The 12,612-nt window shown below is 43.1% G+C and overlaps 1 protein-coding gene across 1 annotated transcript in view; it reads left to right on the top strand.

The window, feature by feature from the left end:
• Positions 1 to 12,612, top strand: part of lrp1b (LDL receptor related protein 1B) — a 1,292,371-nt gene that overhangs the window by 531,608 nt on the left and 748,151 nt on the right. Inside the window, exon 11 of the mRNA XM_033023505.1 lies at positions 763 to 999. Coding sequence (XP_032879396.1) covers positions 763 to 999 — 237 coding nt within the window. The remainder of the gene's footprint in view (positions 1 to 762; positions 1,000 to 12,612) is intronic.

The following is a 12,612-nucleotide window of genomic DNA, read 5'->3' as shown; positions in this document are numbered from 1 at the left end:
AGCATGGTCATGGCTAGAAGGAATTAAGGGACAACCCATTTATTGCTCAGGCCTTCAGACATTACATGCTGCCTGGTCTCTTCAGATTCCCAGCAATCTGATCACCCCCTTTTTATATCTTAGCTGTTATTGGAAAGATGTTTTTAATCTGTGGAGGGTGCAGATCAGATTTAAGAGGATGTTACCAGAACTCGAGGGCCAGAGCTATAGGGAGAGGTTGAGCAGGCTATGACTTTATTCCTTGGACGGCAGGAGGAGGAGGAGGAGGGGTGATCTTATAGATGTGTATAAGATCATGAGATGAATAGATCAGGTAAAAACAGTCTTTTGCAGGGGAATCGAGAACCAGGGGGGAGAGATTTAAAATGAAGGGGGAAAGATTGAGGGACAACATTTTTACACAAAGGGTAGAGGGTGTAGCGACTGAGCTGCCAGAGGAGGTAGTTGAGGTAGGGACAATCACAATGTTGAAAAGTCATTTGGACAAGTACATGGATAGGATAGGTTTAGAAGGATATGGGCAAACGCAGTCAGGTGGGACTAGTGTAGATGGGGCATGTTGGTTGGCGTGGGCAAGTTGGGCTGAAGGGCCTGTTTCCATGCTGCATGTCTATGGCTAAAGTGCTTACAATTTTCTGGTGTTTCATTCATACAACTGTTTTTCAAATGTTGATTTTTGTCATTAAATCCTCTCATGCAGAACCTTCGAAAGGGGAATCAAAGTAAAATAATCGTTTGTTATTCCTCAATCTTTTATTGCAGGACCAAAAAATGAACTGTTCCTGTTTTATGGAAAAGGTCGGCCAGGAATCATTCGTGCAATGGACTTGAACATCAAAGCAGCTGATGAATACATGATACAAGTAGAAAACCTTGTTAATCCACGAGCTCTTGACTTTCATGCAGAAACAAATTACATCTACTTTGCTGACACAACCAGTTTCTTAATTGGACGACAGAAAATCGATGGTACAGGTCGGGAGACAATCCTAAAAGATGGTAAGTAAATTGGAATTTTCTCGATGCTTGTCTATAATGATTGTGATTGCGACTGGTTGGCGATACATGTCACCCTTCCTGCAATTTGTGTATAATCCTTTCTGTTTTGGCAAAGCACTGAGATACATTTTAATTATTCACTTGGAACAAACAACTAATCTGGGAGACTTAAAAGCAATTAAGCAGTCATCATCATCGGCGGTCACTCAAAACGAGTATGAATGTCCTCTCATGGAGGACGCCTGCGTGTGACTGTTTAACGTGGGGAGACTGATGCACAGACAGCCACCACACAGTCCTCGACAGATCTGGGCCAGAATCCAGTGGCAGGGAATCCAAGATGACCAGGGACCCTTTTCTGCTGCAGCCTTCATCCGCCTTCCCAGCTTTTGTGGCGCTCCGCTAAAGTTAGTCATCATCCTCCGCCTGTTCTACCATTGAGGTCCTTGTTGGATAATTAAGCTGTATACCGCTGGTGACACAAGAGATGCAAATGTTGTCATCTTCAGTAAGAAAATCAAACTGGGTCAAGTCAGCATTTGTGGAGGGCATGGACAGGCAACATTTTGGGTTGTGACCATCCTTCAAACACTCTCCATTATTTGTACCATTCTCCATTTGTCAACTCCAGCCTTAGTTTAGTTTTGTTTAATTTGTGCCGCTTGTACCAAGATATCTCCACTCTTCTCTGCCGCACCTTACTCATCTGCCTACCAATCTCTTCTTAACTGGATCCACTTGTCAGCTTTGGCCCTACCCCGTCCCCTCACTGCTTTCTACCACTAATCTACCCTCTACTCGATCAGTCTTAGGAAGGGTCCTGATCCAAAACATCACCTGCCCATTTCCCTCCACAAATGCTGCCTGAGCCACTGAGTTCTTCCAGCAATTCATGTTGTGCTCTATATGCTACTGTTGTTGGGCATCGTGGGGTGCCTCTTGCAGTGTAGAATTGTAATCAGTCTTAGTGAAGAAAACAAATCCATATTTTCACCTGTCAACAGATCTTGCTATTTCTATGCACTTTCTATGAGTGCAAGAACCGCTGCATAAAAAAATATAGAGGAACTTCAATTACTTAATTATTTAATAAATCCACAATGGTTTGAAACTATTTCAGGCTTGAATGATCAAATGTTAAAGTCAAAGTCAAAGTCAAAGTAGCCGTTATTGTCATTCAGACCTTGCGGTCTGAACAAAATGTTGTTGCCTTGCAGTCCTACATATAGTAAAAATGACAAAAACACACAATAAACACAAATTAACATCCACCACAGTGAGTTCACCAGGCACCTCCTCACTGTGATGGAAGGCAAAAGTCTTAAGTCTTTGTCTCTTCCCTTCTTATTCTCCCTCTGTGCCGAGGCGATCCAGGCTTCAGATGTTGTGACCCCGCCGGGAGATGGTAAGTAATGTCAGTCCCGCGGCTGAATCCGAGCTCCGTGAACGGGCCGGTTCAACTCCGCGGCCCAGGGTGGTCGAAGCTGCCGAAGCTGCCGCCCTCCAGTCCAGCGGACGCAGCTGTTGTTGCGGGAGCTCCGGAGAACAGGTCACCAACCTGTGACCTGCGAGCTTCCAACGATGTTGTCCACTGGGCCCGCGGTCGGGTCGGGTGGCCGCTGCGGCTGCCCCAGCTCCGAGGCCGGGTGGCCGCTGCCCCAGCTCCGAGGTCGAGTCGCCGCTGCCGCTGCCCCAGCTCCGAGGCCGGGTGACCGCTGCTGCTGCCCCAGCTCCGAGGTCGGGTCGCCGCTGCCTCTGCCGCTGCCCCAGCTCCGAGGCCAGGTCGCCGCTGCCGCTGCCCCAGCTCCGAGGCCGGATCGCCGCTGCCTCTGCCGCTGCCCCAGCTCCGAGGCCAGGTCGCCGCTGCCGCTGCCCCAGCTCCGTGGCCGGGTCGCCACTGCCGCTGCCCCAGCTCTGAGGTCTGGTCGCCGCTGCCGCTGCCCCGGCCTCGGCGCAGGCGGAGACGGAGACGGGGGATACGACAAGAGAAGTCGCATCCCCCCGAAGGAAGAGACCAAAACATTTCTCCCCCCCACCCACACACATACACAACCTAATAAAAATAAAATTAACTAAAACAGGACAAAAGAACAACAAAAAAAAGAAAAAAAACACACGGACTGCAGGCGAGCCGCAGCTGCTAATGCAGCGCCGCCATCTTGGATTGCTGGTTGATTTAATGTGACTCCTTTAAAATCTAAACAGGCGAGAGTTAAGTATTTTAATTCACATTAATGATGACTTCAGTAAGTTTAGTCTTCTGTAGTGCTCATCAAAGGCAGTAAAACTTTCTCTCTAACAGGAATAATGGTTCAGTAATCTTTTGATAACATGCTCATTATGCAGATATAAAGTACTGTAATAATTGTGCAACATGGAAGCAAACTACTTGTGTCGGGCATGTACAAACTTTCATATTGTTATGTCATCAAGAAATGGCTGCTATTCATAGAGGGATGCTAATGCATTGTTTGAAAGCCCTGTCCTGATATTGTGTGAAACAGAAACTAGAGTTACTGAGACATTTGTAATCACCTTCAGATCAGCTTATTTCCTCTATCCACAGATGATGTCTAACCTAAGGATTTTTTTTCTCTAACATTTACTGTTTATATAATCTATATCAACCTGAGATCCATAATCTGTATGTCGCTTGGACAGCTTACAACCCGGTTGTGTGAATATTGATTTTGCTTTCAAGTAACTCCTGCATTCCTTCTCTCTCCCTCCTCCCCACCCCACCTGCACCTATCATAGTCATCCTACTAGTTCCACTGTTTGCATCCTTGTATCCCTGTTGTTAGCAAATCTTCCCCAGCCAACAATGGGCCATTGTGGGCTCCACCCTTCCTGAGGTCATCTGTTGCCAGCCCTATTTTGTTCTGCCCTTCTCTAACTTTCAGTGTGAAGAAGGGTTCCAACCCCAAACACCACTTATTCCTTTTCTCCAGAGATGTTGCCTGACCGGCAGAGTTACTCCAATATTTTGTGTCTATTCATAATCTATACCTTAACCCGGACTCACCCTATTTTGGTGCCACAGAATCAGTGGCTTACAGAGAGGAAACGGAAAGATCACGCAGTGTGACAGTCTGTGAGGACAATTTTAGTTGTGGCATATCTGTGCAGTTGTGTGACTGATGTTGGACAGCATGGCACCTTGTTTTGGGTTACGTCTTACACTCTGCCCGCAGATTTTAGACGAGACACAGCATGGAAACAGGCCCTTCGGCCCACCAAGTTCACGCCGACCATCAATGACCCATACACTAGCACTATCCTATCCTTCACTGTGGACAATTTGCAGAAGCCACTTAATCTACAAACCTGTATGTTGTTGGAGTGTGGGAGGAAACAGGAGCATCCAGAGGCAACCCAGACTTTCACAGGGAGGACGTACAAACTCCATATACACAGCACCCATACTCAGGATCGGGCTCGAGTGTCCAGCGCTGTAAGGCAGCAACTCTACAGCTGTGCCACAGTGCCGCACTGTAGATGTGTTGTTGTTGTGGCAATTGCCGCCAAATCTGGCCATAGGCGAAACAACCCCATATTTTAGAGTGAAATACAACACTGTAGGTAGTAAATACTGGGTTTTATGAGTGCCCTTATTCGGTATTAATGAAAAAACAATGGCCCTTCTGCCCTCTCAGATGAATATAAAAAATCGCAATGTTATTCAGAAAAAATTAGGAAGAATTTTCTTCATGTTTTACGCAATATTCATTCCTTAATTATCGGAATATCTGCCATTTGGCTTAGTACTACTTGTGGAACATTGTTAATTTGTAACTTTTTAGAAGTTACTCTTTTGCAGAAATGGTGACCAATTCCCACTCGTAAATATACTTCAAAAGTTATTTATAACAGTAAAGCAATTTGGATTTCCTTTGCAAGAATAGGTCTTATTTCCGGTTGCTTTTTCTCTTTGTAAATGTAACTTCATATTTCCAAGAATTAAATGTTATCTGCTCATCCTCATCCCCTCACTGTGAAATCCAATACTATCCTCCTCACATATTACATTGCCAACAGGTTTCTGTCATCTACAGATTAGAAATGGCGCCATGTAAACTCAAATCCCAAATATTAAGATTTTACGGAAAAAAAAAAATCGTCATAGCGTTAACACTTAGAGACAGTCACTGAACACTTCCGTCCAATCTGAAAAAAATACCTTTCACTTTCTTTAATTTCACTAAAAATGCAGAATTTACAGAACAAAAAAGAATATTAAATAAAAACACACATTTAAAAGTTCTACATCTGCTTCCTTCACTATATCCTTTCCATTTAACATTTCCTTCTATTTCTCAATTTCCATTCTCTTATTATTTCCACTTAGCTTTTCATTTTTTTTGTAGAGATGTCATGTTAACCTCTTTCCACCAATCTGCAAAATTTATTTTATTGATGAGGTCATAAAAACATGTAAAATAATTCCAATTGTCGTCTTTCAGACAGCCAAATCATCAGAGAGCAATGATGGGTATAATTAAATCATAGATGAGACCGTCAATCTCCAGAATTATTTTATATGTCCAACAAATTATTAAACATATCAACTGATATCTTGGCTATATTAGATCGCTGAACAGAGCAAATAGAGGGAATGTGGATGATTAAAATCAATCATTTCACCATTCACTAATTCAATATACAGAGGCTCTTTTAAGACCATTTCACCCACAATCTGTTATAATTATTGTATTATATACGGTCTAGCAAAATTGATTTATATTTTTTAAACCGCCGAAATTAAATGTTCTTGAATGTTTATGGTGGATGGATGTCCAGTATGATTGTTGATTTATAAAAGTCATGTGCACTGAGATACAGTGAAAAACGATACACTTTTTCTTACTGATCTATTTTCTCTAGAGATACTGCCTGACCCGCTGACTTACTCAAGCACTTTGGGTTCTTTTTTAGCCCCAACTCAACCTACATCTGCAGTTCCTTGTATCTACCCAGTGACAAACTTTGTTTTATGTGCTGTGCAGGCAAATTGTACTGTACATGAGTACATCAGGTTGTGCAAAAGAGAAAATAAACAAGTGAAAAATATTCTGTTATAGCTATAAAGTAAGGTTGAGAGTTTTAAGCATAAAAATGCAAGGGCCACAACGAGATAGATTGGACAATCGGGATTAGCAGCAATCCCTTTCATGTCACATACCATCCCTCCTTGCAAATGCATTATTGTTCTTTCTTCATTATTGGGTACAAATCCTAGTATTATCTATTCCACGTCATTCTTGGAGAATCATCACAAATTGGCTCACTGCCTCCTTTTACTAGACCATTAATGATGGATATTCTACTGCATCATTGCCAGAGAGAGGCCATGTAAACTGGAGGGACAACACCTCATATTACATAGATAGAAGTGTTTACATAGAAAATGGGTGCAGGAGTAGGCCATTCGGCCGTTCGAGCCTGCACCGCCATTCAATATGATCATGACTGATCATCCAACTCAGTATCCTGTACCTGCCTTCTCTCCATACCCCATGATCCCTTTAGCCACATGGGCCACATCTAACTCCCTCTTAAATATAGCCAATGAACTGGCCTCAACTACCTTCTGTGGCAGAGAATTCCAGAGATTCACCACTCTCTGTGTAAAAAATGTTTTTCTCATCTCGGTCCTAAACGATTTCCCCTTTATCCTTAAACTATGACCCCTTGTCCTGGACTTCTCCAACATCGGGAACAATCTTCCTGCATCTAGCCTGTCCAACCCCTTAAGAATCTTGTAAGTTTCTATAAGATCCCCCCTCAATCTTCTAAATTCTAGTGAGTACAAGCCGAGTCTATCCAGTCTTTCTTCATATGAAAGTCCTGACATCCCAGGAATCAGTCTGGTGAACCTTCTCTGTACTCCCTCTATGGCAAGAATGTCCATCCTCAAATTAGGAGACCAAAACTGTATGCAATACTCAAGGTGTGGTCTCACCAAGACCCTGTACAACTGCAGTAGAACCTCCCTGCTCCTATACTCAAATATTGCGCTTGGGTAGCTTGCAACACAATGGTGATTTTACTCTTGAATCCTTTTGTGTCACACCCTGTGTCTTTTCATCTCTGGCCTCTGTCCAACCATCTGCTTGTCAAAAAGCCTCACCTGTATCAACCTATTGATCACCCTATGCCCCCACCTGTATCAACTGCCAGGCTTTGTCCTACCCCTTCTTTCCAATTTTCCTTCGCCACCCCCCACCATCACAATTAGTATAAAGAAGGGTCCCAATCTGAAATGTTACCTATCCATATTTTCCAGAGACGCTGCTTGACCCTCTCAGTTATTCCAGCACCATGTGTTTTATAAACCAGCATCTTCAGATTCTTGTTTCTAATGAGGTATGCCAATACCATTTTTACCAGCTCAGCCCACATTGTGGGGAAGAGTGTTAAAAATGAAAATGTCTGAGGCAAACATTATTACATCTACTTTATGAGAAAATTGGACATACATTTAAGGCATAAATTTGTAATGCATTTTAAAGCAAGAAACAAAATATTTAAAATCGAGTGCAGAGCTTTAAAATTAAATTATCATAGAATGTAAGTGGTGTGACTTAAGGGGCTTTTCAAAATGCAAACTTTAACGGTTCATGCAACACTTTATTAGGTTCTGTCAAAATTATTCCAAATTCATTCATATCCTTTAATTATTTTCATCTGCAATAAATGTTGCTGTCAGGATAAATTTTGCAGCCATTTTACCAATGGCAGGTTAACACAAGCAACAACAGACCCCAACTATTTCCTTATACTGGGAAGGTGAAGAAATGTCAATAAAAAATACTCTGGAAGTGGTCACCACAGCTGAAGAGGCACGTGTTTAACAAATCAAATACCAAAAAATGGGTGATGATTTATATTCCCACCCCTCCCTCTCCCTCCCTCTCCCTCCCTCTCCTTCTCCCTCTCCTCCCCCTCTCTCCCCTGCCCTTCACCCCCCCTCTCCTCCTCTCCCCACCCCTGCCCCCCTCCTTCTCCTCCCTTTTCTGTATACGAAGCAATATAATTTTAAGACACTTCATTATGATTAGAACAAACAACATTTGGACGACAGAGGTTAATATATGACTTACATGGTATTGTGCAGGAGAAGACTGTGATGTTAAAGAGAAGACAGAAGCATTAACTCAACATGAGGTATTATTTGTGCCTGCCCAGTTTCAATAGACCTAGCTGATATTGGCCCTGACATTTGGAGCATGCCACAGGGGCAGCAGGAAATTGCACATCAACAGCACTTAAAGAATGCCGACAGAAGTTGATGGGGGACATTTAGAAAAATGCAGCCACTTAAAGATAGGTGGCGACTACAGAGAAATAAAATTGTATTGGCACTCAAAAGTACTGAAAGCATTTACTGGAAATTGAATAACATTTTTTCTTTAAAGCACTGAAGTAATTATGCTTATATTAGTGCTTTGCATGAAGAAGGCAAAACCTATTTCACTGCCCCACTTTCTGTTGAGACTTGTATTTTCCAGTCTATGAAATATTTTGTACATTTTCCACAGATGATGGAATGGTCTTCACCTTATGTTATAACAGACCATTTACTGCTACGATAATCCAGCAGAAAGTACTTGGTTTGCACCTTGCTTTTTTTAGTGATGTTTTTTAAATTGATAACTCCTTCTTCACTTGCTCGCTGAGGGTAGTAAATAATCTTTCTTCAGCCTTACTGGAATCTGTGCTTCATTAAATCTCTTTTTTTTCTGCTCCAGTGGAATAACTTGTTTTTCACTGTGTGATTGTGCTCTTCCTCCCACTCAATGAATGATAATGGAATTATTCATCCAAATCCAGTCAAGAGGAAAAGTGTACAATAGTGTTCCATTGGGCAGGGCTTCAAATCCCACTTTGCAAAGAGCTTGATTATAAAATTAACAGGTTCCTGGTGTAGAATCTCAGGGGGAAATACAGCACAGAAACAGGCCTTTAAGCAAATCGAGTGTGCCAAACATCAAGCATCCATTTACACTAATCCTATATGAATCCCACTTTTATTTTCCCCAGATTATTTTTTGACTCTCCACCCCAAGTTTCTAAAACTTAACTGTGCACTGGGATCAATTAACCTCCGATCATTACTTTTGGTGAACAGAGTTTAGCATGGGCAGAAATCCTGGGGGGAGTGGGCTGTGCCCCCCATGTTTTGAGGGGTGGGGGGCCATCCCCCCCCCCATGTTTTGTGATCTGGGCGCTACAGCCAATCCCAGGTCGGCTCGCCTGCCTCGGGACTTGCTGTAGCGCCCAGGTAGGCTCGCTTGCCCCAGGTCTGGATGTAGCGTCCAGGACGCCTGCGTGCCCCGGGACTGGCTGTAGATCCCAGGTCAGCTCGCCTTCCCCGGGAATGGCTGTAGCGCACACGTCGGCTCACCTGCCCCACACTCTAAAGATGTGCAGGTTTGTATGTTGTGCTTCGATAAATTGTAAATTGTCCCTAGTGTGTTGGATTGTGATATTTTTCAGGTGGGCCAGCACGCCTTTCAAGGATCTTCATGATTACAGAGGTCAGTGCAACAGATCTGTTGCCATTTAGACCAGTAATCCTTGGCTTTTTGGGTACGGGCACAATATTGGAGACTTAGATCTAAATCTAAATTTTATTAGTTATTTAAGTTATGACGACGGATGGAAGCTGCATACCCAAATCTCGTTGCACTTATGTGCAATGACAATAAAATATATTATTATTATTATTATTATTATTATTATTATTATTATTATTATTATTATTATTATTATTATTATTATTATTATTATTATTATTATTATTATTTGAAGCAGCCAGGGACAGTGCAGGTTTGCAGGGACCAATTGAAAATGTCTGTGTAGATTGGTGCCAGTTGTTCGGCACTGAGCTTGAGGGTAGAGGGGGAAACATTGTCCGATCCTGGAGATTTCTGGCTTTTCTGTCTCCTGAATAGCTTTTCCACCTCCTCAATTGCTATTGTTAGTGATGGAGAAGTGGCCAGACTGATGTTGGGTAGCAAGGAGGGGATGGGTTGTGGATGCGGGCCCCGTCTTTGCAGATTGGAGTCAGGCTGTAAGTAGGTGTGAAGTGGTGATTGGGGAGGTGTGGGTATTGAAGGGTCCAGTTTTTCCAGACTGGAGTCCGGCTGTAAGTAGGTGTGAAGTGGTGATTGGGGAGGAGTGGGTGGGGGTTGGATGGAGCGGGCACTGGGGGTTATGTTTCTGTCTATCGAACCTGCAGTAGAACTCATTCAGGTAGTTGGTCAGCTGACGATTGTCCAAGGAGCGGGGAGTTTTCCTCTTGTAGCTGGTGATAGGTGGAGTAGCCCATTCCGCCCTTCGAGCGAGCACTGCCATTCAATATGATCATGGCTGATCATCCTAAATCAGTACCCCATTCCAGCTTTCCCCCCATATCCGTTGATTCCGTTAGCCCAATAAGCTATATCTAAAGGGGCTGTCCCACTTGGGCGACCTAAGCTGCGAGTTTAGATGAGTTTGCCCTGGACTCAAGCTCGCAGCATGGTCGACACGTATGAGGTGGCTGGAACTCTCCTTCGTGCTTGAGGGAGGTTCCCGCCTACTCGTGGCTTCAGCATATTGAAAAATTTTCCGTGTGTAATATTTGGTCGGCATAGGTCTTTTTCACTCGTAGTGCAGTGGAGTGGGTTCGCTATTTACTTACAGGCAGTCAAGGGCAGCGGTAGGTCATCTCCTTTGCTGACCGGCCATTTTGATTGACTCATTGGAACTTCATGACCCAGGAAGACCTGCTAAATGCCCGCTAAACTTTATTATACTTCTTAAAAGTGTCTCCACTCACTCTCCCCCCCCTTCTCTCCCCTTCTCCTCCCCTACTCCTCCCCTTCTCTCCCCTTCTGTCTCCGTTCCGTCTCCCATCTCTCTCCTTCTCTCCACTTCCCTCTCCTTCTCTCCCCTTCTCTCTCCTCTCAACGCTCCTCCACTGTACCTGGCCCCCACCTTCGCGATGTGTTTGTGTGTGTGTGTGTGTGCGGTCAGTAGATGCAGCTCCCGGTTCGGTCGATGCAGCTCGCGGTTTCAAGTATTTATTGACACACCAAATCTTCTCAATCTTTTAAGGAAGTAGAGGCATTGATGGACTTTTTTTATGATTGCAAAAATGAGCTGGGTCATGGACAGATCTTCAGAGATATGCATGCCCAGGAATCTGAAGTTTTTGACTCTCTCCAATGAAATAATGAATTAAAAACTTCACAAATATCTCCAAAATGTTAGCTGCGTCTTGCAATTATATCTATAGGCATTCTTCTTGAGTTGATGTTCTGAATTAATCCTCTTTTACGCAGTTCTGGAAAATAATAGCAATCCTTGGCAAGTCTTATTTGGATTTCAAAGAATCAAAAAGAAATGCATAATACCCATGCAAGCAGCCAAGACTGAATCATCAAATGTTTCTCAGTAAAATGTTTGACCTAATTTGAACAAATTTTTAATTGCACGCACTGGCAATGTTGAACACAGATGTCAGTCTGCGTAGTGAAAGTAGAGGATCTGAGGGTTTTCAATAGTCCTAATTTATTTTTTACAGCATGTATTGTAATTATGCTCTGAGAGCTAACCCCTTTAGACTAGTTCAGTAAAACACAGAGTCAAGCACTGGACCACTAAACTTTTTTTTAATCACACAATAACAAATTCCCTATACGATACCTAGCCACACCGCGGGGTCAATCCTTGTCTCTGCTTGTCCAAGCCCTTCAGCCTCGTGCAAGCAGATACTTCCAAAAGGTTACACAGTCCCAAGCGCTCCTCCAGAAGATCAACAACAAACCTCGTGGAGGTTACCTTTTATAGGTCATCAAACCCTGTGGGGCAGATTTACATGGGGGTGGTACCCCTACAAACCAATCACAGATATTGATTACATTAAAGTGTTATTGACAGTCCCCCAACCCAATTACAAAGCATCCTGTTGTGTATTTGGGTGCTTGGAACGGACTTAAATAAGGCTCGGACACGGGAGTAAACTAACAAGCTTCTTTATTGCAGGACGCCACCTTGAGTCTCCCTTGAGTCTCCCCCGTGCATGCGTCCTTGCACAAGACATCACATATGCTAATTCTATCACATACCTAACACTCCTCCCACTTTAACTTGGAGGCAGGCAACACTATTTCTATCACATATCTAACGCTCCTCCCCCTTTAACTTGGAGGCAGGTAATACCATTTCTATTACATACACCGCACTCCTCCCCTTTTAACTCAATTTCACCTGCACGGTATATGCTCTTTACTTCACATATCATTGATTAATACACTGTTGCACAATTGGTATTATTACATTCATCTTACAATACATCCTCATAATTGTAATAATCCTATCTAAAACAGGACATAATTTTTTCATGCCACCCATCTTCCTTAAACCAAATACATTACCCCTTGCTTTATGTGTTGTCATTTTCCGTTCCTTTATGTGTAGCTTGCGACCACTTTATAATTGCTCTAGCTCTGCCTGTATCTCTGCTTCTTCCCTTTTAAATGTCCTAATCTAATTTGCAAATTTCTTTCTGTTCCTGATATTCTGCGTTTCATTTTCTGGTTCATGTATTTGCTTTGTTTTCCT

The sequence above is a fragment of the Amblyraja radiata genome, chromosome 7 (assembly GCF_010909765.2).
Source record: "Amblyraja radiata isolate CabotCenter1 chromosome 7, sAmbRad1.1.pri, whole genome shotgun sequence".
Lineage (NCBI taxonomy): Eukaryota > Metazoa > Chordata > Chondrichthyes > Rajiformes > Rajidae > Amblyraja > Amblyraja radiata.
Note: the sequence above shows the minus strand (reverse complement) of the source record. Positions and strands in the feature narration are given on the sequence as shown.